This window comes from Lytechinus pictus, chromosome 12 (genome assembly GCF_037042905.1).
Source record: "Lytechinus pictus isolate F3 Inbred chromosome 12, Lp3.0, whole genome shotgun sequence".
Classification (NCBI taxonomy): Eukaryota; Metazoa; Echinodermata; class Echinoidea; order Temnopleuroida; family Toxopneustidae; genus Lytechinus; species Lytechinus pictus.
Window position 1 is genome coordinate 29257345 of NC_087256.1, and position 26668 is coordinate 29284012.

A 26668-nucleotide genomic window follows, 5' to 3' on the forward strand; every position below is an offset into this window, starting at 1 on the left:
TTCGACTGATGGTCAATCTCTATCTTGTGTCGTTTCCGCCTCTCTCAAATGATCGTGTTTGGTTAAGCAAAATAATAATAGTGACTCGATCGGGTCAGTAAATAGATTTTGCCAATTGTAGGCCTATATATGAATAGGAAAAAGATGAGATGGTAAAATCGCAGATATGATGAGGAGATGAGGAGATTTTATTTCGGGGGTGGGGCGGATTTGGAATAGGTATAATGTGCAGCCCCATCGGAATCTGACTCCATACCCTTAAGACCTGTTACTATGAAATGAGGGGCTTAAGATGGGCTTGATGGCCCGGCCTCTGCATTTGAGGGTGCTCGGAAACTCGAAAATGATATGGGGGTCTTCGAGAACTGACGCCTAGATTAGGTTTATAGGAAGGGGGTTGTCAATTAAAGGGGTGAAAATTATGATGCTTTGGAATTGCTGGCAATTAAAGGCGTGATAATGGGGGATAAAGGCGAGAACTTAACTGTCATACATACCCTTGCTGCCATAAAGAACCCCAGATAAATGGTAATGATGTGTGACATGTAATAGAAATGCCCCTTTCTCTCAATGTGGGCTCCTGGTGGGGCATACCTAACTGAAAAGAACAGTGTGCCACAGTACGCGTGTTCACAGTGTGGAACACAATGTGAAATCACCTTCACACGTACTGATAATAAATTTGAGCATTTCAACGGTGTGAATCACATATTCGACTATGTGAACATGCACGTTAGCTGTGAACAGTCACATCATACTGTCGAGGTGTCCACAGTGTGAAAATATCTTCTAACTGTTGAATTTGAGCATTTTAACAGCAGCAGTGTGAACAATAGTCCACTATGTGAACACACTGTAATCACACCGTGTGACCATGATCATCTCTCCTCTGGATAGGTCCATCCATGCTGGTGTGACTCTGTGTTGGCGATGGTTTCAAAGATATCTTAAAGAATCATGTAAAGTCACGTAGCTGGCGTAACTAAGGAGGGGGCGTGGGCACGTGCCCCTCCGAGTGGCTAGCGGCTGCATGACCGAAAAATAAACCGGGGATAGCGCATTTTGTAAGGCCCTTTAATTGTAACTATTGAAAAGGCGTTTCATAAGAAGTAAATTTGCACTGGTCTATAGGTGTTCATCCACTTCTAGCTGGTGCTCGCATTGCTTGTTAATGAAATACAATCCCTTTCATGAGGATTCCGATTAAACGGCGTTAAAACGTTCCATTTTCAAATTATTAACCAAATATTTTCCCCCGGGGGCGCCACTTACATTGACGAGTGGATACCATGCGCGACCAAAAAAAAAACACGTAAAAAAGGATGTCTTTTTCAAGATACGTAATAAGGGTGTCAAAACACTATGATAATGAAAAAAGGGTATCTATTTTCGCTTGGAAAGCTACGTGTTTAGGGTGAAATTTGCGAGTGTGTAAAAAATTAAGACTAATATGTTTATAAAGGATGTACTTTTTGCCCCAAAACTCAACACTACGTGTTTAGAGGACGATTTTGCGCGAGATGTGGGAGATGGGGCTGTACTAAACACAATCAGGTAAAGGTAATACCGACTACAGTGACTTAACAGTAAAAATATCAGAGTACCGTTGTTTCCAATATCTGTTAAGGGTAGGGTTTCACACGCCAATACTCTTTAAGGGGTGCATTTTCAGAATATGGAAAATGCGTGTTTAGGGTGCTTTTCGAGACCCCATGCATGGTCGCGCATGGTATCCACTCGTCAATGGAAGTGCCCCCCCCCCCCCCCACCGGGGTTTTTCCTCGCACGTCGTACTTTTATTTTAGTTACTGACATACTATCATTTTCATGATTACTAAAAGTGCTTGCCCCTTTCTTTTGGTCTAAATAGGAGAAATTTTCAGCGCGCGCTCGCATTTTTTTATTAGGGAAATACGTGTGCTCTTCATGAGTCCATTATAACAGTGCTTGAAATGTCCCGTTTTCAGGTCTGTATTTCAAACATTTTCAGCTCACGTTATTTGATAATGTGGTACCTTTTCTTTATGAATACTTCCCATTCCTTTTCTCTCTTCTCTTTCAGCGAGCCTTTTGGTTTTATTTAGTACCATGTATTTTCTTTTGCTCTCTCATTATCTCCTTTTCTTCTCTTCTCTTTCCCTCTTGTTCTTCATTCCTCCCTTAATTCCGATTAATTTCACTTTCATCCCTTTTCCCCCCCACCCTTCCTCTTTTTTCTTTAACTTGATCTTTGTTTTTTCCTGATATTTTTCTCAATTTTCCCTCCCCTTCACCACTTTCTGTTTATCGTGTTCACATTTACCTCCTCTTTTTCACTTCCTTTTTTTTTCTTTACATTTCTCCTCTCTCTCTCTCCCTTTCCTAAAAGGGGTGTGTAAAAAGACTGGAGAAATAACTTGGAATAATATCAGTCAAATATACTGCTGTACACATGCGTGACAAAAAAAAACCGCGTTTAAATGGGTGTATTTTTTTTCTTCAGTTTTTGGACGCGGGCCGCGCGTGCATTCGTTAAGGGTATCAAAAACACTTTTTTTAAAGGGTGCTTTTGAAAGACTGGTCAATCGCGGAGTCAAACATATTTAGGGTATGTTTTTTTTTCAAAGGTTTTTTTTTTAAGACGAGCCAAACGTGCTTAGGGTATGTTTTTTCCCCCAAGCTTTTTCCTCCTCGTTTCTGAAGTGTTCGGGCCCGAGACAAAACTTGTTTAGGGGTCATATTTTGGCGACAACTTGTTCAGGGGCCAAAATGTGTAAATGAAGCCCGCGAAAAACTTGTTTAGGGAGTTATTTTGCACACAGAGAAAAACTCATTTTGGAGGTGTTGGGAAATAATTTGGTCACGCATGTGTACAGCAATACATTTGACTGCCCCCCCCCCCCCGGGGGGGGGGGGGTCAACAAGGTATTGAATATGGGACAATTTTAAAAGGTGCTCTTATTGTTGTTGCATCTCAACAAATTTTATTTTCAAGTAATGAATCTTTGATAAGTTTAAATTATCAAAATTTTACTATTCTGAAAGCGAGGACATTTTAACTTAGAGGGGCATGTATTTTGCCTTCTTAAAAGACACAATTCAGAGCACATATTGGGTGCAAAATTGTTTCTTTTAGGAACATCAAAAAAACCCTCTCATCCTAGCTATTTTACAATGCAATGAAATAATAAATCAAATGTTTTTTCCATGTTAATTCACATAAAATGTAAAATGAATTGTATTTATTAAAATTGGCAAATATACACACTACCACAAAGTACAAGATTTTTGAATTGATAGAAATAAAGTGAGCAATTTTACGCGTTTTTAAAACTTTAAAAACAGTATCAAAATATACTATTAAATACAATGGTGATGTCTTATTGAGCATGCACATCGTCCAAAGATGCTCATAGCGCTAGCCCAGCAACTGTTCCTTTGTATAATATCCAATTATAAATATATTCAATAATATCACATACATGTATTCACAATGCGATAATGAGATTGAGGTTATGAGATCAAGGAAAAATTAAATTGAGACAACATAGACAACCCTCCATCTTAGAAGTTTTAGCATTCAATGCTGGGTTTAAAAAAACTACAGTAATGCAAAATAATAAACTTCCCTACCAAAGCCTATATACATGGTAGATCAAGTATAAAAAATTAAGTAGAAATACTTCTAAACCAATATCTTTACATTAAACAGGCTCCAAACTTGTCTGTTTGATAAGTCAAAGTAGTTCTTCATGCACATCCACAATAATTGGTATGCCGAGTTGTCATCTCCCTCAAACACCTTCAATGCTGTCAAAGACAATAACAATTCTTGATGTGTATAAAGACTATACTTATTTAATATCGCCAATCTGATCAACTTATTTTAGGCTTTTAGGCTAACCCTAGGTCTGCAGAGTCACATCATAATATTGATGATTGCCCTTATTATCCTTTAAAATACTAGTTGGCAGCACAAGCCCCATCCCCTCAAGTAATTTGATCGATAACTAATTCATTATTGTTATTGGCCTTGGAGGTTTCGGCCGCGACTACAAGGCCGGATTCTAGAACATAGCAAATGCATTGAAAATGCATGATCAGCTGAGTGGTCTTTGTCGAAAATAGGTGAGCCGGGACAGCAGATCATCCTAAGATCCAGTGCTGAGGAAAACTTGCAAATATCTTGTTTGTCCAGGGTCACGGACGACACTGTTGTTATGCTTCATCGATTTTCGACAAAGACTGCTTTGTCATGAAGGGCTTTTGACAATAGATTCTCTATGTTCCAGAAAGTGTATGCGTAGTGGTAAGTGAAAACTCCCTAAAACTGGTAGCTTCACAAGAACTGGTGTGAGGACACAAAGAGATAGACTTGATACTTGTAATTAATTGTAACTCTTTGTACATGGTTTGTCATAGACTTACAGTTACGATTAATTGAACAATTGATTGCTTATATCATTTACAGGGCCCAGATCACTTGAGGCACCTTAACAAATACCACAGCCATATCTTTCACAAACATAACTTTCATCTTTTCATTACTAATCTTATTTGATCATAGATACAATGGAGTACGTGGAAAAGTCACTCACAAAGACAAATAATGAGTTTCAGGGGGTCCCAGGCTTTTAACACGCAGCCCTGGTGTTAGGATTTCTTATTACTTGAAACTTTTTTTTTATATGGCTAGGATACAGAATGTACAGTGTGTCCTAGAAAAAAAGAGATTAAATCCAGTTGCAGCCATCACAGTGTCAAGTAGCAGCAGAAATATATATTACACAGTTACCAGTCACAATTCTCTGGACTCGCTGTTACCTGTGTGAATATGTGCATCACTTACATGAAATTTGCAGCATTCGAGAATGCAGTTCAGAAGATACAAAATATTTCATAGTCTATATGCTGGAAAAAAAAATAATTCACATAAAAATAAAATAATCATTATTTTCAGCAAAAATTAATGTATAGTAAGGAATACTGAGTTTGCAATTACTGCTTTTGAGTAATCAAAAGGGTTCTCCGGGCTTAATTATTTCATTTGAAAATTTAGAGTAAAATCAGAATGGAAATTTCATAACAAAATTATGATGCTTTATTCAATTTTTTGCATAAGTTCTGTGTATATGTCTTTATGAAAAAACATCTTTGATGATAGCTATACAGTATAGCAAAAGTATTTCTTTACCCAAAAAAAACAAAATAAAAATATTGGGAGAGATCGAATAAAAATTCAACACAATTTAAAAATACATAAAAATCATTTCAATACTGATTTTTTTTACATATGTTAAGAAACACTAAAAAATGTATTTACAAAAAATAGCATATTTGGCAATACAAAATAGTGAATCAAAGAAAAAAAAATGTACAAGTTATACTTAGAATTAGCATATATAGCCTTATTTGAAAAATCACAGTATTCAAACATTTCAAAGAGAGTCTTCAAAATCAAGGTGAAATTCTATCATCATAATCAAGACTTAGCAAGTCCTGACAGCATCACAAATCGTCGGCGGTCATCTGAAACGTTGTATCACACTTACAACTGTGCAAACCCATTTCAGAGAAAATCCACTTCTAAGTTTACTATTCTCCAGCCTTACAACATATTCTTTGCTAGAAAAATACATGGTTAGAAAGACCAAGACAATTGCTTGACAACGGTATCCTTATTTTAACATAAAAGCAAGGATAAAAAAAAATATCGCAAAAGAGCTACATGCTTGTAATTTCGATTTGAGCTGTTTAGATTTCCCCCATACAAAAACGCCATAGGGAATACAACAACCCTGACCGTGATTTCAATGCGTGCGGTCAGTCAAAACGTTGTATCGCTTTTCACGTGCAAAGTCAATGCAGTGCAGATGGCCGATACGACAGTTTGGCTGACAACGCGCATTGAAATCGCGGTCAGTCAAAACGTTGTATCGCTCTTGCTACTGTACACGTTTCCAATGGGATCTGCGCATTTTATTAAAAATTTGTATGGCAACACCGTGAAAACCCCCTCATATCTCAGAAACTAAAATAAATTGCTGCCTAGAAATTTAGTTATGAATAGGACTCGTACTTTCATTTTCTGCAAAAATCTAAAAATCTATTTTTTGGGGACTAAAATTGACTGATACGACGGTTCAAATGACCGCCGACGAAATGTGCACAAATGAACAATGAATGAGGATTAGAGTTGCCGAAAATTACAAACATAAAGCAGAGACGTACACTGCAGCACATATGGCGGGGGGGGGGGGTGAGAAAGTTTACAAAATAACAAGTTTATTCTGCTCAATATCTCTGAGCAATTACTAATGTTCTACCATAATCACTTGGCACATAATTTCATTTGCAAATGAATGACTGTAATGTTGTGGGTGAAGAGCAAACTAAATTATGGAGTGATCTTGTCCTCAATGGCCGAGATCATTAAGGAATGGGTATTGCCTCTGCCAGCATGATTGGCACTACCGCATCTTCAATTTCTTTAGATTTTTTTTTGGCAGCCACAACAAACCACAGAGCTGATTATTTCCAGTCCTACTATGTAGATTTCATTTCATACCAGAACCTTATACAAAGGTAGACTAGTATCAATTTACAACTAAAATCCGACATACATGTATACAAGATACAAAATTGTACAAATCTCATTTGGAATGATAATTGGTAAGAAAATAGAAGACAGTTTCATTCTCGACCCTCCAACTCTATTTTGAACTTTTTTCTTCCTAAACTTTTTCCTTTCAAGTATTTTTTTTGCCACCTCAGTAGTAAAATGATTTGTTTCAAAGGATGGTGAAACTTTAAAAGAAATTAATCCAGGCAGATTTTTCATAAAGCTGTTCGTAAATTATGAATGACAGTGACTGGTGACCCTTTTTTGTGCTAAATCACGATATATACCTATGTAGCTGACCATGTACCCAAAATTTATACTAATATAACTTTACGAATAGCCTTCATGATACACAAACCATGAATAAGTTATTGCTCACAACTTTTTTTTTATTCCCCCAATTTTGTTCCGACTTTCGCAAATCATATTCTCCAGCTTTCTTTTTTATTTTCAGATAACTTTCTCTTTGGGGCGGAACTTGAATCATTATTTCAAATTTCGTCTGTCAAAATGTCCATCTGGGTCCTGTTACACAAAGGTTAACAATTAATCGTACGCTTGATTTTCCCGATTGATTGTACATTGTAGTCAATGGAATCAATTGTAGAAAAATGTGTCTACGATCATAGACAGATGGCAGCTGTCTGTTTCGAGGAGTTTTTAAACATTTTTTTATTTTTGTAATTTCTCCTCATACACAGACGGCTCGCTATCGTGCAGCCACCATTAGGGGACTTACAATGCAAAATCCCCCCGTCGGGGCTCTTCAATTTTTGTCTTTAATGAATCAAACTTTTGAAAATTAACGTGACCGAAATGCAAATATTCCCTCTTGGCATTAATTGCCAAAAAACGGGGAAAATCAAGTTAAAAGGAACAAAAACAGTGACTTACCTCGGCTGTCGCGCAACTTCACTGCCCTGTTTTATCCGAACTTAATACACATAAACATATGGCCATTGACTCCCTGTACAGATCGCGCTAGAACTTCGGTCTCTGTATTTGGTGATTGAAGCCAACGGAGTTCAGCAGAACAACCAACATAACAGAGACCAAAGCTCTTGGTCTACTACGATCATTGCTAACCTTTGTGTTTCAGGCCCCTGATTATAGTCATAGAAATTCCTAATTCTTCCCTACATCCTGCTCACTTTTCTACCTTTCTTTCATCTTTTTTTACTTTTTAACCTTTTTTTTCTCTGCTTTTACTTCAGCAGATACATCAGTAGATTCCTTGCTCTTTTTATGCGTTTTTTTCTTCTTAGGTGATTTCTCAGATTTTGTTTTGGTTTTGTTCTGGACAGATTCTTCCTCAGGTAATATGGTGCTGAAAGACATTGCATTCTCTGATTTCTTAACCTTTTTTGACCTACCATTTTCTGATCCTGTAGCATTCACATTATCCTTTCCGATCTCTGACTCTGTACCAGTCTTTACTGAACTTTCATGTTCTGAATTGGAATCGCATTTCACCTTTTTCTTCTTTGTCTTCTTCTTTGACTCATCAACACTACCTTCATCAGGTTTGCTTGAAATACATATCGAATCAATGTCCTTGTTCTTCCTTTTCCTTTTCTTCTTTTTGGCAACTTCATCATAATGAACACTTGGCAAGGCAGTTAAACCATTTTCTAAATTGATATCACCACTCATTGTATTTTCTTTCTCCTTGGATTTGGTCTTATTAGCTGTCTTTGAGTTCTTGATCATTTCACTTGATGTTTCTTCACCACTGCTAATGCTCTTTTTCTTTTTCTTCTTTGACTCATCAATAGTCCCTTCATCCTGTTTGCTTGAAATACAAATAGAATCAATGTCTTTGTTCTTCCTTTTCTTCTTTTTCTTTTTGGCAGCTTCATCACAATGAACAATTGGCAAGGCAGTTAAACCATTTTCTAAATTGATGTCACTGCTCATTGTATTTTCTTTCTCCTTGGATTTGGTCTTATTAGCTGTCTTTGAGTTCTTGATAATTTCAGTTGATGTATCTTCCCCCTTGCTCTTACTCTTTTTCTTCTTAGATTTCTTTGGCGAAGATTCCGTCAAAATCGTCGATATCTTTGGTGAACTCTCTGACAAGGTATTTCCATTTAAATCAATGAGCTCACTGTCCTTGTGTTTGTGTTTCTTACTCTTTTTCTTCTTCGAATCTGTTTTAGAGAAACATAATGGAGAAAAGATAGAAAAGTTGTGGTTGAAATGAAACACTGTACAGCAATAGCTTCAAATTCTTGTCACATTTAAGATTATAGAGAGAAATTGTTCATACAGTAGTCCACTATAAACCCTAATTCACCCTAATATTAATAATAATATGACCAAAATATAACTGAACAGTAAGGTCAAAAATTCAAATGTAGAGCCAAGCATTAATTCCAGTGTGTAGTCACCGCTAAGCCTCTGCATGATCTACAACAAACATAATGCATGTCCTTGTAATCCCTTTGAGGCGGACTCTTCCACAGTTCAAATCCACAGCCAAAATCTAATTTCAAAGTGGTGTCAACCAACCAACTTAATAAGCAAATGAACAATGGTAGACTTTTCTTTATGGAATGCACATTCAAACAGTAGGACAGAAAGTCATGTTCACGGTCAGGTTTGGGTGGTTCTTATCAAACAAGCGAGAATGTATTTTGATTCTCAAACTCGTCCATCAAGAAATAAAACAAAGATGGATAGGAATTTCGCACAGACAAATAAGTGAAAAAGTGCACACCATAAACCAAGTGAGGCACAAAAATTAAAATTACCTACTATATGAAACAGTATGTTGAGCAATTTCTGTTCAATAGACCTGTTTCATGAGCGATGAATGAATTATTACTTTTGTCTGGCTAGATTTCAGGTTGTCAAGAATAAACTTTGGAAAGTATGCAATAACTTGAATGTGAGAAATGTAATGTGAAAGATAGCATGAAGAGAATTCATTTTTAATACCTGTTGTCACTTTATCGCCATGTTCACTCATCAGCTCCTCCTTCTTTTCCTTCTCCTTCTTCTTTTTCTTGCCTTTGAGTTCTGTGGAAGATGGGATTGAAATTACCACTGCAGAGGTCTTCTTTGATTTCTCTGTCGCTTTCTTTCCTTTGTCTTTCTCCTTCTTGGTTTTCTTTGCTGATGGCTCTGCAGAAGACGTTCCATCTTGATCACAAGGTTGGACAGCAATCTCCCCATGCTTACGTTTTTTCTTCTTCTTCCCTAATCATTTAAAATAAGATGTAATGCAAATACAATTTATAAACATTTATTTTTTCATACACTGTTAAAGCGATATAGCATGCACATTATGAAGACATAATTTTTTATAAATTATGAATAATAATATAGGATTTGTATAGCACACATATCCACCTTGCTAGGTGCTCAAGGCGCTCCTGTATTACCCCAGCTAAGCTAGTCTACCGATTCAAGTGCGCACAGCTTTTTGAGGAATTACTTCCTGCCGGTACCCATTTACCTCACCTGGGTCGAGTGCAGCACAATGTGGGTAATTTCTTGCTGAAGGAAAACACGCCATGGCCATATAGATGGTTTGGCATTTTGGCTAGAACCCCAGTCACATATACACGTATCCTCAAGGATCTACACGATAATCCCGATCCTGGGAGGTCCGGGATAGTTTTGCCCCGGATCTATGCTCATCGATGAGCATTGATGATGGAACACATGGTATCAACATGGCATCTACACTGCACCTACACAGCATTTACATGGACCTGCATGGACTATGGTGGCGGAGCAAGGCGTCTTCACAGAATATCAGGGTGTCAGCGATGTTTTTGACCTAATGAAAAATGCTGTGTTGGCCTCCTGGACGTTCACAGACCTACACCGACAACCAAGGATGCCCAAGGCATCTTATGCAGGACCACCCGGGATAAGATCGGGGTAATGTGACTGGGGCTCTAGGTTGTAGGGAGCATCACTATCAGCTTTTGATATAAATTTCCTTATGGCAAGATACTTGGCAATTCAGAGACCAATAGGCCAAATACATGTAGGGTCATCATCATTATTATCGCTATCATTATTTTTATTATCAATATTACTAATATTTTAATTAATATTACTGCTCCTAAGCTCCATGAAATACACTTTCATAAATTTGATACACATCCATTTCAGAATGTCTTCACAAGACTTCACTTTACTTTCAAATAATTGATGTCAGAAAATGATGCACGTAGAAACATTCTTATTAATCGCCATTATATGAATGCAATAATGATTATTATCAAGCAAGCAATGGGCAAAAACTAATCAATGAGAATTGAAGCAAAATAATGATTGATGCTATTACATGTGAGCATATGCATAACTACTTCTACTACTAATGGTGATTCCATATAAATTGCATGCCCGTATTTACTTTGAGAAGGAAACCAAAAAATAAATACACAAGGAAAAGAAGAACAGGTATGCTGGCCAATCGCAGTAATTCAGGGTTGTCAATTAGCAGTAATAAGACACAAAAAACATGTTTTCTACAGCTGAAAATACAGTAGGTTGATAAAGTCTGAATTCAGAGTTTGATCTACAAAGTAGCATTCCTGGTACAGTATATGAATGTGTGTCATCATCAATGGATATGTCTCGAGATAAAAACCATGTTGGGTATGTTATCTTTAAGGGTGCATCTTATCCCAGGGCTGTAAACCATTCTAGATCTCCTGAGGTTGTTCATCAGTGGATGTGTTCAGCTTGTACAAGTGTCTGGTCCTTCTCATCCTGGCCTTCTTGTTTGGACAATGTGGGTTCTATCAACTGACTCAAGTCAATACAGCGTAGAGAAACACCTCATTCCTTGAAGCAATGGTGAAAGAGAAATTCTCTCAAGTCAAGGAGGATTACTTTACAATGGTTTTCATTGCCACGTTGCAGTGTGATGTCGAATTCATGGTTGTGTATAAAGCTCATTATTTCAAAAAATATTAGAACCTTTCAAATATTCACATTTAGAAATAGAGGGTGGAATATTACCTAACTTAGAATATAAATTTCATTTAACCTTTATGGATTAAAGAGCTTGATACTGAGCCCTCAAATCAATCTTTGATGGCGATTATACTCAAAATCAATTTTCTCTTGACGAAGTGCTCATCCATCACGAGGTGAAACCGGGGACCATACTTTGGGGAAAGTGATTCAGAGGATATGACTGATCAGTTTCTGAAAGAAAAGGGTTATCCGATTGGGAAGTTTCCAGTCTTCCAGGGGATGTATCCACTGCAAAATACTTTGGAACAGCTTTTTAAAACAAATCAGAAACAACTGGGCAACTCACAGCACGGTCAAAGGACTTTAATCCGTTAAAGGAAGAGGACTGCAATTTGGGAGTATGACAGACTCCAGTAAACAAGGCAACTTTAAACCTTCCATGTCTATTATGAACATCTAATTTAAAAGGTGACAAACTGCAGAAGCAATCAAGGAATATCCAGTAGGTAAGTAGCCTGGTCGTGAACGTTTGAATTTTTTTGTTTATAACGTGGCATCCTTTTGAAAAGGGGAGCATTTTGCACTGTGCACAAATGAAGAACAGGCCTAAGAATGAGTCTGATCCCAAGGAAGATGATATACTGAAATAAATTCTTGATCAAGTTACCTGCAAAGTGACACAACAGCATTGGTCCCCAGGGAGTGGAGAGGGTACAATGAATGAATTTGTTTACCCCATCAAATTGCACAAGTGTATAATTAAGAGGTTTGCACAGTTTATTTCAAATTCAACGACAGGCTGAATTGAGAATCGCAAGAGAGTGGTGAGAGAGATGCAAAAAAGAGGACAGGACTCCAAAGACTATGGGTGTCACCACTACAGACTGCATGGCATTTGCTCTGACCTTGCAATAGGAATAAGCATGATATAAAAACAGTTGTGATTACCTGCGCTCTCACATCTGTCAGTCTCTTTCATTTGTCCTAGAGCATCAGGGCCATCTCGCTTCTTTTTCAGCTTCTTTGGCTTGGAGTCTGAGGAAGTCTTTGTTGCTTTCTGAGGCGGTGGCTCAATTGAAGACTCCTCGGATACCTCAGGACCACTAGGAAAAACATTCTCAGGCATTCTATGTACAACAATTTGATTTCCAATCAGCTCAAAGCCTGTGATACTGCTACCAGCAGTGCACGGAAAGACGAATCCTGAAGAGTTTGTTACTGCTACTTTGACTCCTTTCGATTTGTCAGGTGGCATCACTCTTTTCTTTTTGTCCTTCTCTTTTACCAAATCATTTGTGTTAGCACTGTCGGAGTTGTAACCTTGATCAGATGCCGCATTCTTTATATTATGCGTCACTTTAGACTTTTTCTTCTTCTTTTTATGACTACCGGTACTGTCAAGTTCGCATGATGTTATTTCTTTGTTTGGCAGTTTCTTCTTCTTTTTGCTTTTCTTCACAATGTGTTTGACTAAAACTCCATTACTATCCTGACTAGATCCTGTGTTTTTCACTTTGATAGATATTAACAGCTGCTTATGCGATTTATTATTTTTCTTTGATATCCTTTTGTCTCCCTTAACTGGATTGTCATTAGCAAGTGGGTTTGATTCATCACTGCTTAAAGAAGACTTTAATTTCTCGATACCAGCAGATTTTCTCTTCTTTTTCTCTTTACTTGTTGATTTCTTCATTTCTCCAATGACATCTAATTTCATTTGCTTGTTCGTAACAACTGTATCAGTTTCATCACTTCCTTTCTTTTTCAGCTTCTTTTCCTTCTTCTTCTTTTCAGACTTTTCGGAACAATTATATTTCTTAGATCCTTTCTTCTTTGGTTCTGTTTCTACTTGCTCCTTACTCTTTTTAAATGTCTTTGCATTCCTCTTCCTCTCACTTAAAACCGAAGCATCATTCTTGGTACTTTTCTTAATTTTCCCTTTCACCTTCTTTTTCTTGTTCTTTCTAGAGGCTTCTTTATCTGATCCATTCACTACATTGGCCACACTTTCATGTCTAAGATCATCAGTTTTTGCTTGCTTTGTCTTTTTTGTTTTCTTCTTGGTCGCAGGTACCTTCAACTTGAAACTCACTTCTCCATCACTATAACTTAGTGATGTATCTTGCTTCGAGTCTCTCTTCTTCTTATTCTTCTTCACACCAACTTTCTCTTTCGATAAAACAGTGAGAGTTCTTCCTACATTCTCCATAGGTTTAGAGTCCTTTGAAACCTTAGACACTTTCTTTTTCTTAGCCTTGACTTCTTCCCCTTCACAGTTTGTCTTATCTGCTGGATTTCCAGTCTCTGATGATTTTCTTTTCTTCTTTTTAGAACGATTCACTGCTTTTGCTTCATGAGCCTCTACTGAAACTGTTAGACTGCCATCGCTACTTTCAGACTTTTCAAATGTTCTTGTTGTCGTGCTCTTCTTCTTCATCCTATCCTTGGATGTTTCAATGTTATCTTTGCGATCATTTTCAATTGTTTCAGAATGTTTAGATGGTTTTTTATGCTTGCCTTTCATTTCCTCCTCCTCCTCTTCCTCAAAGACCTCTTTCTTTATTTGTTCACCTTGGTCATCCCCATCACAATGGCCATTCAAAGAATCTGTTCCTCCATTCCCTCCCGTTCCATTTGAAGTTGGTTCTGTTGATTTGGAAACATCCTGTAGAAGAAAATAAGATATGCAATCTAATTTAAATAAAAGCAAACATGACAAAAAATATGCATGTTCACACATTAGTGAACATGTGTATTTCATTAAACATTTCACTTCAGCTTTACTTCACGACATCACTTGTGAGGTACAGGTATTCTTGTTAAGGGGTTCATGCATGTAATGAGCACTGCATAAGTACTACATATTTCATGAAATTTTAAGTTATCAGGTACATGTAATTCTAAATTATTTCACATGCGCATGGAGTATTAGAAACATTATTTGTATACAATTGGACACAAAAATCCACTGTTCAATCACAAAACAATGAATATTGATGGTGGCAATACATTTCATACATAACTAGGATAACAAAAATAAGAATAATAAAAAAAAGCAATACTGTAATCTCTGGAACTTTGTCAAACTTTTAATCATTATGTTCTCTACCTAAAACAAGTGGAATGCCTCTGGCCGTCTCACCTGCATCACGCGATTCAATATAGCAGCAGTGCTGATTTTGAAAACTACTATAACTCGCACAAGATGTTCAGTGATACTTGGTTACTCTTATTTCCACGTTTTATGAACTAGACCAATACACTTATAGAGATATGATGGCAATTCAACAAATACCCCCAACGTGGCCAAAGTTCTTTGACCTTACATGACCTTTGACCTTGATCATGTGACCTGAAACTCGCACAGGATGTTCAGTGATACTTGATTACTTTTATGTCCAAGTTTCATGAATCAGATCCATAAATTTTCAAAGTTATGATGGTAATTCAACAGATACCCCCAATTCGGCCAAAGTTCATTGACCCTAAATGACCTTTGACCTTGGTCATGTGATGTGAAACTCATGCAGGATGTTCAGTGATACTTGATTAACCTTATGTATAAGTTTCATGAACTAGGTCCATATATTTTCTAAGTTATGATGACATTTCAAAAACTTAACCTAAGGTTAAGATTTTGATGTTGATTCCCCCAACATGGTCTAAGTTCATTGACCCTAAATGACCTTTGACCTTGGTCATGTGACATGAAACTCAGGCAGGATGTTCAGTAATACTTGATTAACCTTATGGCCAAGTTTCATGAACTAGGTCCATATACTTTCTAAGTTATGCTGTCATTTCAAAAACTTAACCTCAGGTTAAGATTTGGTGTTGACGCCGCCGCCGTCGCCGTCGCCATCGGAAAAGCGGCGCCTATAGTCTCACTCTGCTATGCAGGTGAGACAAAAATGAGAGTGAAATTTCCCTTATAATCTTATTGCCTTACTGGTTTAGCTGTAGCAGCACTGAAAACACTCCAAACTTGCTCAATTGTCTTTGGATGATGGACCTTCAGACTGTTCCTTACAAAGTTCTGGAGCAAACAAAAAAAGAAAACACAAGATAGTTTTAACACAAAGGAAATAAACTGAAATACAATTACAAAGATATTATCTCTGTGGCTACAGATGAATAACTTGATAGTGTCATAATTGAGATCTTCACTGCTGACAAATATTCAATAAATGCCAGGAGGCATAACAGGCAGTAAGTAAGGTAAAAAGTGAAAACAATATTTAACAAAAACTTAGTGATTGATTGTAAAGTTGATTTTTTAAAGCTTACACATAATAATACATGTAATCAATAGTAAAAAAAAAATCAGTTTTACGATCACACATTACAGTGCTCAGGTCACTTTCAATATTGCATATCGAACTAAGAATTACTGCATGTATCTCAACAAAAATTAAATGTACCTCAAATTTGCCCTTTTTCCTGGGAATGTTGGGATATTCAGCAATCTGATCCAGCAGATTTTTGATGTGGCCACTAATGTTCCCTGCTGCAACAGCTTCTCTCACACGCTGAAAAATAATGTAATTGGGTATCATTTATTTAAGGTTTTTTTTTGTGCATATGGAAAAAAAATGGGGCCAGTCTGTATTTTTTTTCTTTCAGGTATTGCATAAAAAAGTATGAAAAGGCTTCTAGATGTATTATCATATGTGTTTTCATATGTGTTAGGGAACTAAATATTTTTTATGCCTAAGATACTGCATATGTATGGGAATAGCTCGAAGATTAATTGTTGGGCAATTCCATAAAATATGTACGTCCGACCCCCTATACGTGGGACCTTCATGAAATTTTCTGTCTCAGATTTCTCGTTCTTTTGACAGATTGTAATGCTCTCAAATTACCATGACTTGGGTCAGTTCATGGAGTGAAGCAAAACTTGAGAAAAATGGGGGTCGGACGTACAAAAAGGTTGATTATTTTATGATGGAATTGTCCAGTTTGTAATGATTTCCATAATTAGGGCTGTATGAAAACAATTAAAGGGATGGTCCGGGCTGAAAGTATTTATAACTTAATAAATAGAGTAGAATTCACTGAGCAAAATGCCGAAAATTTCATCAAAATCGGATAACAAATAACAAAGTTATTGAATTTTTAAGTTTAGCAATATTTTGTGAAAACAGTTGTCATGAATATTCATTGGGTGGGCTGATGTCACATCTCCACTTGTTCTTTTGTATTTTATTATATGAAATTAGGTTTATTCAAATTTTTTCCTCCAAGAACTAGAAAAATTGGATTGACAACTGATTTAGTGCATTAGATATTTATTGCTGCAACTTATTTCATTATAAGGGAGACATATTATTCACACAAGTATGAAATAATGAAAAAATATGATTTTATGTAATAACATAAGAAAACAGAAAGTGGAGATGTGACATCATCAGCCCACCTAATGAATATTCATGATGACTGTTTTCACAAAATATTGCTAAACTTTAAACTTCAATAACTTTATTATTTGTTATCCAATTTTGATGAAATTTTTGGCATTTTGCTCAGTGAATTCTACTCTAATGTATTAAAATATAAATATTTTCAGCCCGGACCATCCCTTTAATTGAGTAGAATGAATTCTAAACTGAACTTACCAGGAGCCATTGTTCTTGTTTAGCTTCTCCTCTGTTGGTGTTCTGTGGCGCCTGATAGCCCTTGCCTCCATACTTTTGATCTTCTGATATACACTGATTGTGCTGCTTGTATTCATCACCACTATAAAGTATGAGATAAGATAGAAGTAAGTATAAAAGGGTAAGTATAAGGGTAAATTGCCAATTCGTCTACTGCCAACTCGTGACTCGTCCACTCACCATATGGTCTACTTTCATTTAGTCTAAATGCCATTCCGTCCATCAACATTTCGTCTCACAACCGTTTGGTCAAATAACCATTTCGTCCGATCATCACTTCATCTATGACCAATTTCCTCTCATAACCAGTTGGTCTGATATCTATTTAATTTTCCATCATTTTGCACAATTAACACTAAGTCCAATTAGACCAAATGGTATATGGACTAAATGGCTATTGGACCAACTGGTTATTAGATGAAATGGTGAGTGGACGAATTGGCAATTAGACCATGTGGATAGCGGATGAACTGATGGTAGACCAAATGATAGTAGACGAGTTGGCAATTGGACAAATTGGCATTTGGAAATAAACCCACATAAGTACAAATAAGTACAAATAAAATGTCCAATTATTTTCAATCATGATGGGATAATAATATGAAGAAGAAGAAGAAGGAAAACAGCAACAGTGTCCAATGTTAATATTTTGTTAAGTGATGCATATTATTACTGGGGTTTTAGCACGGTCACTGTGATTAAGCACTTGGGCATTCCAAGAATTTTATCTTACCACATTCCCATTTACTTCACCTGGATTAAGAGTGGTAAATGTTAAAATTAATGCTGTGTCAAACGATGCAAGTGCTTCAGAGGGATGTGAACCTCAAACTTCTTAGTTCAAAGTCTGAGGCTTATCTTCTGATCCACATCACCTGTACACTGGTACATGATCAAAGTTCCCATACTTAAAGGAGAATGAAACTCTTGGAGCAAGTTAGCTTTTGTGAAAGCAGAAAAATCAAAGAATAAGATCAACAAAAGTTTGAGTAAAATAGGACTAGCAATAGAAGAGTTATGAGCATTTGAATGTCGAGATCACTAATGCTCTGGAGATCCTCCCATTGGCAATGCGACCAAGATCTATGATGTCACAGATGAACAACTCTCCCCTTTTGGACACTGAAAATATACCCCAAAACATCTCTTTTTGCTCATTCTAATCATATGACAAACGATTCATCAATGATATAATGTTGTGAAACCTCTGTACTTGTCCTCTCATAAAGAGAACACCTCACATTGTGATAGACTCTGTAAAAGTGAGAATATAAGTGAAATAAGTACTAAAGTAATGAGGGAGTTGTACGTGTGTGACATCACAGATCTTGGTCGCATTGCCAATTGGAGGATCTATATGGCATTAGTGATCTCAATATTCAAATGCTCGTAAATTTCTTATTATTCATTCAATCTTCCTCAAACTTTCAACAATATGTTTCTTTGATTTTTCTCTAGTCTTTGATATGGATTCAGCTGGTTTCAAGGGTTTCATTCTCCTTTAAAAACAATCATTGAATCAAACACAACGCACAATAAAGCATGAATATACATAAAGAATAATACAAAAATCTTCTCAGTATTGTGTTATTATAGTGTTGCTCTTACCACATCATCCAAACCAATAAACCATGCATATATACTACTGCACAGTCAAAATAATGAAATATTTGACCACAATTTGAAAGTTTGGTCACATCTAGTAGTTACTGTAAACCAACTTTTTTGAAATAAGATGGTAGGCCAAGCCCAAGTAATGATTATTTTGACATACAAACTCTAAATGGTAAAGACTGTATCATGTATTATTATTACCACGGTTTTAAAGCTAATATCATTTCTTCAGTTCATGAAACTTCAAACATAATAAGCCTAAAACAAGGGACAATCAGTTTAGATTTCACTCACTAGAAGTCTTTCCCACAGTCCATGCATGATAGCACTTCACAACTGCGACATCTTTGTTGATAATGTTTCTCTACCTGTGCTTTCTTGATAGCCTGACCACAAGCATTGCAGGTGAAGAACACCATACTGTGCTACTCTGTTTGATTGTGGATATAGCTGGACCTTCACTGCAGCAAACCTGTGATATGAAAAAGAGATTTTCAAGCTATTATTCTTTTCAAATGGAACAATCTTTAATATGTAAGCAACTAAGCAGCCATGAAAGGATGTAGACCTGTAACATGGGGAAATTTTGTGACTTTTGGGGGTTTGTTTGTTTCACAAGCAGGGTTCTCCAAAAGTGTTATGTGGAGGAGTTGTATCAAAATTAAAAAATGAATGTTTCAAAATAAATTTTTCATCTTAATCACCACCATTGTAGGCAGTGCCACAGACACAGAGAGAAGCCTGTCATGACATCTGGAGCCCATTTCATATCATGACATCTGGAGCCCATTTCATAAAGATTTACAACTGCTGTAGCTTTGCCATCAGTAGCGTACGCAGGATTTTAAGACCCCCTAGAACCCTAGATACCAGGTTTTATACAAAAAGTACCCATCGGAAGCTAGATTTTAGCGGCAGTTTCTTTAGCAAGTGTATTATCAGTTCATCAAATAACAAGCCAGAATCACTTGTATCTGCACGTAATCTTGCCGTTTTCAAAACTGGCTTGGATAAACTCTAGCAAAGCCAAAGCAAATATTTCTGTGTACCATGACATCCCTGCACACACCCATCATTCGGAGGCGCGATAGCTCAGTCAGTAGAGCGGGGGTTTCGGATTCCGGTGACCCGGGTTCGATTCCCAAGTGGTGCGCTAGTGCCCTTTGGTAAGGCATTTATCCTCATTACCAGGTCCCTTGGAGAGGACCTTAAGCCGTTGGTCCCCTGGTTGCTTGCTCACAGGCATTCGTGCTTTCTTAGCAGTCAGGTAAAGCAACCTCCGTATAACAACATGTACTATTTGTGAATAAGCCAGTTCACGGTTAGCTCATGATCAACTTTTCTCAAATGACCTTTGTGATTTTTCATTAGGATAAGCACTATCATTTTCAAATGTAGATGTTGCGTAAGCTTTACCGGTAGAGTATTCAAATTCTAAGCACAAAAGGCATTGTATAGACCAGGTGACTAGAATAGTACATCAGGGATAAAGTTTGGAAATCTGTTTTATTGTCTGCCTTTGGCACATTTGACTATTGTTTAGGCTACTGTCAGATTCCAGTGATTATGAAGGCTCTATTTATTACTCTTCAGCTTGGATGTGATAAATATTTTGAAAGGAATACATGAATAATCATCAAATCACAAATGCCTATGTCAGTTAATTTGAAAGCCACCTTCATGGTTGTCTCCAATGACCTTTTTCTGCTCGTGCGCAGTTTACAACCGTGAACAGGCTTATTGATACATGTTATGACTTCATCGACGATTAGGAGATCTACAGGATTACCTCACTCCCGTATTCCAGATGATGATGATGAAATAACTTCAAACATACTATGACCTGAAAGATTGATTCTTCTTCTTTACAAAGAGCACCAAAAACATAAAATCTGATGTTTAGAGCAACAATAACTCATGAAAATAGGTCACAGTTTTTTTTATGTGCACCAACAAGTCCAAACTCATTAAACAGGTCTAAAAGTTAAAGATGCAAAACCGGCACTAGTGCATTTTTTGCACTGGCCGACTTCCAGCAAATTTCCCCATCAGTAACTGTTCCAAAATGTCATAGTAAATCTCTCAGTCACATTTCAAGGTCAATATGACTACCTCTCTCTCTTGTATCCTTCCTCCGTTAAGGTTGGAGATCGCTGATATCGGTAGAAATGACTGGAGACACCTATGGCTATAGGTTGTCAGTGCTAGACAAGTTGCTGAGGAGGTTTTGGCGGGTTGTCCGAATACCACATTTTCTGAAATTGCAATCGGGAACGGCTGTATTTCGGCTTCAATCTCAGCTTCATCAATCAAATTCTCAGTCAGACATCGCTTCGCTTGGATTCGCCATAATTTTGATATGAAATGAAGTTGGCTACCAAAATCATGCGAACAAACAGTCCAGCTGCCGCACGAAGATTTTTTTTCTCACTATCTTCAGTCAATATCAAAACTACGGTGAGAATTCCACAATGACCTCGAGATCGAGCCGAAGTACAACCGTTCCCGGTTTTCAGAAGTGGTGGGCATATCGACCTTCAAATGTGATTGAGAGACTTGTAACTTTAATTGTTGCTATGTCTTATGACATTTGCAAATGGTTTCTGATTGGGAAATTTGCTCGAAGTCGGCTGATGCAAAACTGCCATTAGCGCCGCGCATGCAATTGCACAACCTTTCTTGAATCTAAATTCTAATGCATATATAATAAACATGATAAAAGAAGCCACTTTCTGCCTGGATCATGACTCTCAGTCTCACTCTGACTTTGACTGAAGACCTGCCTACTCCGTACTCATCTGACTGAGCATGCGGAGTGGACTGTCATGATTATAAACACTGATCCAGTAGTACCACCAGGTGGGTGCTTCATAAAGCTGTTCGGAAGTTAAGAACGACTTTAAGAACGAATGGTGATCCTTTCTTTTGGGAAACGGTATACACCATTGGCGATGGTTGAGCGTGTAAGAAAGGTTCACCAGTCGTTCTTAAAGTTGCTATTAACTTATGAACAGCTTTATGAAACGGCCCCCAGGCACCAGTCTCATCTCATTGCCTAGACCAAAACTAAAGTCTAAGATTCGGTCTCCCTCTGTTGGTTGTTCCGCTGAACTCCGGTAGCTCCACTCCAATTACATAGACCAAAGTTCTAAGTCGATATGTACAGGCTCAATGGTTAATGTACTAAGTTCGGATAAACCAGCATGACCAGGGAAGTAGGACTCCTAGGAGTTGCAAGACAGCCGAAGTAAGTCACTGTTTTCCTTATATTTTTTCCCGTTTTGGTGCATTTCAGGCCAAAACGGAATAATAATCTTTATTTTGGTCCAGTTCTTGAAATAAGAGTTTAAGACAAAAATCAATGAGCCCCGTCAGATGATTTTGCATTGTTAACCCCCTATAATAGTAGACAGCTGGCAGTGGCAGCCGTCTCACTCGTGTCTCGAGGTTTTTTAAAATCAAAATTGGTGAGGCTGCAACTTTGCAAGATCGCGAGCTCTCTGTAATATGAGCAGTAGAGGCGCACTGCCAATATGGGAGACTCTCTCCAATAGGGGAGACAATCTCCCAAATTGGAGACTTGCTTTGCAAAAGGACAAAAGAAACAACACCAACAAAAGCATGATTTTTTCCACCCAAAATTTTCTCTCACTAGGGCCGTCTGCACCATCCCGAGTTTTCAAATTAGCGCGCTATTTCTGATCCGGCAAATTATCCCGATCTGAAAAATCTTGAGATAGTTTGCAGTGGAGACGCAATTATCGCGCTAGTTCGTAGGATTAATCTCGAGATTGCGATCCCAAGTCAACTCGGGTTTATTTGCAAAATAGCGCGCTATTTTACGAATTATCCCGCTAATTCGTAGGTGCAGACGCACTCGAGATTGGACTCGGGGTAATTTATTCATGACGTCAGTCCATAATGCAATTCGCATTCCACTTCCGCCTTGGTCAAAACATAAACAACTTTATACATGCGAATAGATATTATCGCGAATAGCGTTCATCAATTGCCTAATCAGCAACGATGGTGTCCCACCAGTGAATGGATTTTGGGAGAGACCAGACCGAAGGGGGAGGCGCTCATCGACGATGGTCATATTCAATAACAACACTGACAGCAGTGTCGTCTTATTCCTTCGCAAAATGTGAGCAAATAGCATTTCTTTCCTCCTTCTCTCCCTCTCTCTCTCTCTCTGTCGTTGCCTCCTACTCCGCCATCATATTTAACGAAGAATACATCACTTCTTCACTCGCTGAGCTGAGAGGATTGTTGCATAACACCGGTCGAATTCGGCGAAAGTGCTAGTGAAAGGAGTACATTGCTTGCATATCGCGGGAAGTTATTCAAAAGCGCGGGCCGTTGAAACTCCAAGATCCGAAAGTGCGCATGCTCGGAATATCGGGCTTGTTGCCTCGCTCGAGCAGGAATCGCTCTTCTTGCGATGGTGGAGATGGGGTTTCTTGAATCTCGAGATTAATCGCGAAGTAGGCCGATCGGGCTAAAATCTCGAGATTGAGCAAACTCGGGATGGTGCAGCACCGCCTACTGAGGTCAGAAGCCCATTTGTTTTGTGTGTGATTGACAACAAAAATCCTTATCAAAACAAAAGTAGACCGTGAATTTTTAAAGTAGACGGTGAAAAGGGGTAATTTTTAATGAGGAATCTGCTTATCACATTTTTATTTGCCGCCAAGGTAATCCTTTTGCAGCAAATGTAAACAAAGGAAATTGGTCTCCAAAACTGGAGACTGTCTCTGAAATTGGATACCCAAATTCTTTACAAAAGTCTCTGATATTGGAGATAATCTCCCACATTGGAGACAGTCTCCAAATTTGGCCGTGCGCCTCTACTGATGAGTCTGTATACGAAGAGAACAAAAAAAAAATTAATGTAAAAAAAAAAACTCCTCGAAACTAGACCAAAAGCTTCAGTCTCTGTATTTTGGTTGTTCCGCTGAACTACGTTGGCTCCACTCACTATACATAGACTGAAGGGGATGGGGCCCCGTACCTACAGCCAACGTATAGTGAACTAGCGTTTTATAGATCGCGATTTAAAACTGTTTTTTAAGCAAAATTGAAAGTTTCATGGTTTCCATTATCAGGGAAATATAAATAACTTAAGTAATTGCATACCTTGGGCCGGAGTTATTGAAAAAAATCCTCTGGATGATTGAGAAATCTGTCATCTAAGACATTTTCACCTGACCTGACGGTTTTTCTTGCAAGTTGCCATCTTGAATGACGTCATTATCGTTATTAACTTAATGTCTCGAATCGATATATCGCGATTATAACTAGTACTAGTATAACTAGTATCGTTTATCTTCGGTTTCGTTCGCATATGGAGCAGATCGTATAATATCGAAAGCAATATCGATATCACATTCGTGATTGTTGACGTTCGTTTGTAAATATTGTATAGTTTGGCTGCCATTTTGACCATTTTTATCGTGTTCAACCCAATTAAAGGTCAAGTCCACCTCAGAAAAATGTTGATTTGAATCAATAGAGAAAAATCAGACAAGCACAATGCTGAAAATTTCATCAAAATCGGATGTAAAATAAGAAAGTTATGACATTTCAAAGTTTCGCTTATTTTTAACAAAATAGTTATATGAACGAGCCAGTTACATCCAAATGAGAGAGTCGATGATGTCACTCACTCACTATTTCTTTTGTTTTTTATTGTTTGAATTATACAATATTTCAATTTTTACGAATTTGATGATTAGGACCTCTTTGCCTGAAGCACAACAATGTTAAAATAATGGAATTCCATGTGTTCAGGGAGGAATGAAACTTCATTTCACATGACAATGACGAGAAAATCAGAATATTTCATATTTCATATAATAAAATACAAAAGAAATAGTGAGTGAGTGATGTCATCAGTTCCCTCATTTGCATACCGACCGAGATGTGCATATAACTGTTTTGTGAAATGAAGCGAAACTATAAAATGTCATAACTTTTTTATTTTACATCCGATTTTGATGAAATTTTCAGTGTTATGCTTGTTGAATTTTTCTCTTTTTATTCAAATCAAGTTTTTGTTGGGGTGGACTTGTCCTTTAAACATCGGTAAAGTATATTTTTCATGCCTTTTTCATCTATATCGTTTAAAGTATTTAAACATTGAAATATCAAGTGTTAAAAGTTTGTTGTTTATCCATCCTTAGATTGTAAATTCGATGTGTAAAATTACATCAAACTTTGGACTGTGAATTGACAAAAGGGAGGGAATGAGAACACATGCGAGCCCACACGTACACCCTACCGTCGGTAAATGGGGATTACAGTAAAATGTCAGAAATTGTTGAATAAATCCCCAGAAACGACGGTTATTCCTGTCTACTCGAAACAGGCGGCTGCCAGCTGTCTATGCTCAATGCATTTAATTTGCTCAGTGCCCAGCCCAGCATGCATGGCTCGAGGGTCTAGCTGGATAAGGTACATGCATCATAGAACTACTTTGCGATTTACCTACAGTGCAATTCTTATACCTGCATCACGGAAGCATGAATTTGCCTACTCATAATTAATGCAAGAGAAGTGCGCACGCTCATGCATGAGTCATTGAGTGCATGCCTCGCACGCGTGCATGGCGAAGCAAGCCCAAGAAAACAAAACAAAACAGCATATTGAATGATATAAATTCAACTTACACTTCTGCATACTCTACAGATCTTAACTAAGCATATATAAATCCTTTTATCTGGAAATATATCTATTTTTGTATTTACCGTTTCACTCGTTTAATCGTGTCCGATACGATAGGCCGATCCACCTACCGTACGCTGCCCAATCGTCGCTCAGTTTACGTATTTTCCTTTATGTTTCATTCAATTAGCTATGATACCCTTACTTCTATATGTCAACTGAAAGAGAAAATACTGGAAAATTGTTTCATAGGATAATAATTATATGTCTTCAAAGCACCGCTGTGTAATTCGCCGTTTTCGGCACCCCTTGCGCCTGTCCCATTCGCCGCTCACCACTGCCCTAACTCCGCTCACTTAGCGCGCGCATTCATACATGTAGTTTATAAGGCCTGAAACTGTCTAACTTTTTTTTTCTACCCTTTTTTCTTGCACTTCTGAGCGAGAAAGTGTGTAATTTTGTTGTGATTAAATGTAGTGTTTACAAGTACTATACACTGCATAAAATGTTCCTTTCGCCAAGTGCAATTTTTTTTAGGGCCTCAAACTTTTTGTTACTGATCTATACGCCTATATATCATTTTTTTTTATCCTCCAAACTTTATTCAATCCGTATTTTTTATAAAATACATATTTTCAAAAAACCTTTCCCGACAAACTTTTAACTGATTTCAATTGTCTAATAATATGAATATGATTCTAATCCATTCATGAATTTTATGAGTTTATTATTATTATTTATTTATTATTTATTTATTTCGGAAATGAAAAGTATATGAAATTGGAACAATTAATGTAATACAACATTAACAGAGTATAGATTGAGCAGCCACTGGGTCAAATAAATTACTGTTGTCAATAAAGACCATGACCCTAACCAGTGCTATAATAAGGGTGCTTACATAAAATCGGAAGCGGATAAAAGAGTCAGCATGAACAAAAATGTTTAAAGAACAATATATATAATAGAATAACATGCTTGATGTAGTTAAGTTAACTTAATTAACTTAAAATATCAATATTGATGAATTTACATTCTTATGAATAAAACGCTATAAAACTCTTTTAGCACATTCGCCATCATCAAAGTAATCATTTTCGCCACTCATCCAACTTGAGTGCCCCACCCCCCTTGTCGTCCCTTCCGCTCATCGCCCCCTGATGCCATTGACCATTGATTTCCATTATTA

The 26668-nt window shown here is 37.3% G+C and overlaps 1 protein-coding gene across 2 annotated transcripts; it reads right to left on the bottom strand.

Moving 5' to 3' along the window:
• Nucleotides 1-6097: 6097 nt before the first annotated feature.
• LOC129272456 (eukaryotic translation initiation factor 5B-like) lies at nt 6098-25641 on the bottom strand. 2 transcript variants are annotated; one of them, XM_064107478.1, is made up of 8 exons: nt 25563-25641; nt 19108-19285; nt 17161-17281; nt 15964-16071; nt 15492-15578; nt 12491-14207; nt 9542-9802; nt 6098-8751 (listed from the first exon to the last, which is right to left on the bottom strand). In XM_064107478.1, exons 2-8 carry the CDS (start codon nt 19230-19232, stop codon nt 7778-7780), a joined length of 3393 nt encoding a protein of 1130 aa, XP_063963548.1. In that variant the 5' UTR covers nt 19233-19285; nt 25563-25641; the 3' UTR covers nt 6098-7777. The 2 variants fall into 2 exon arrangements, with proteins under 2 accessions (XP_063963548.1, XP_063963549.1); XM_064107479.1 differs by having other exon boundaries at nt 25485-25608.
• Nucleotides 25642-26668: the final 1027 nt, after the last annotated feature.

Excerpts from the sequence above, each read along its gene's own strand:
- LOC129272456 (XM_064107478.1), bottom strand. The coding sequence starts at position 19,232 with ATGGTGTTCTTCACCTGCAATGCTTGTGGTCAGGCTATCAAGAAAGCA. Across the intron at positions 16,072-17,160 it reads AACAAGAACAATGGCTCCTG|CGTGTGAGAGAAGCTGTTGC; the intron begins GTAAGTTCAGTT and ends ATTATTTTTCAG. Across the intron at positions 9,803-12,490 it reads TGACAGATGTGAGAGCGCAG|GGAAGAAGAAGAAAAAACGT; the intron begins GTAATCACAACT and ends TTAAATGATTAG.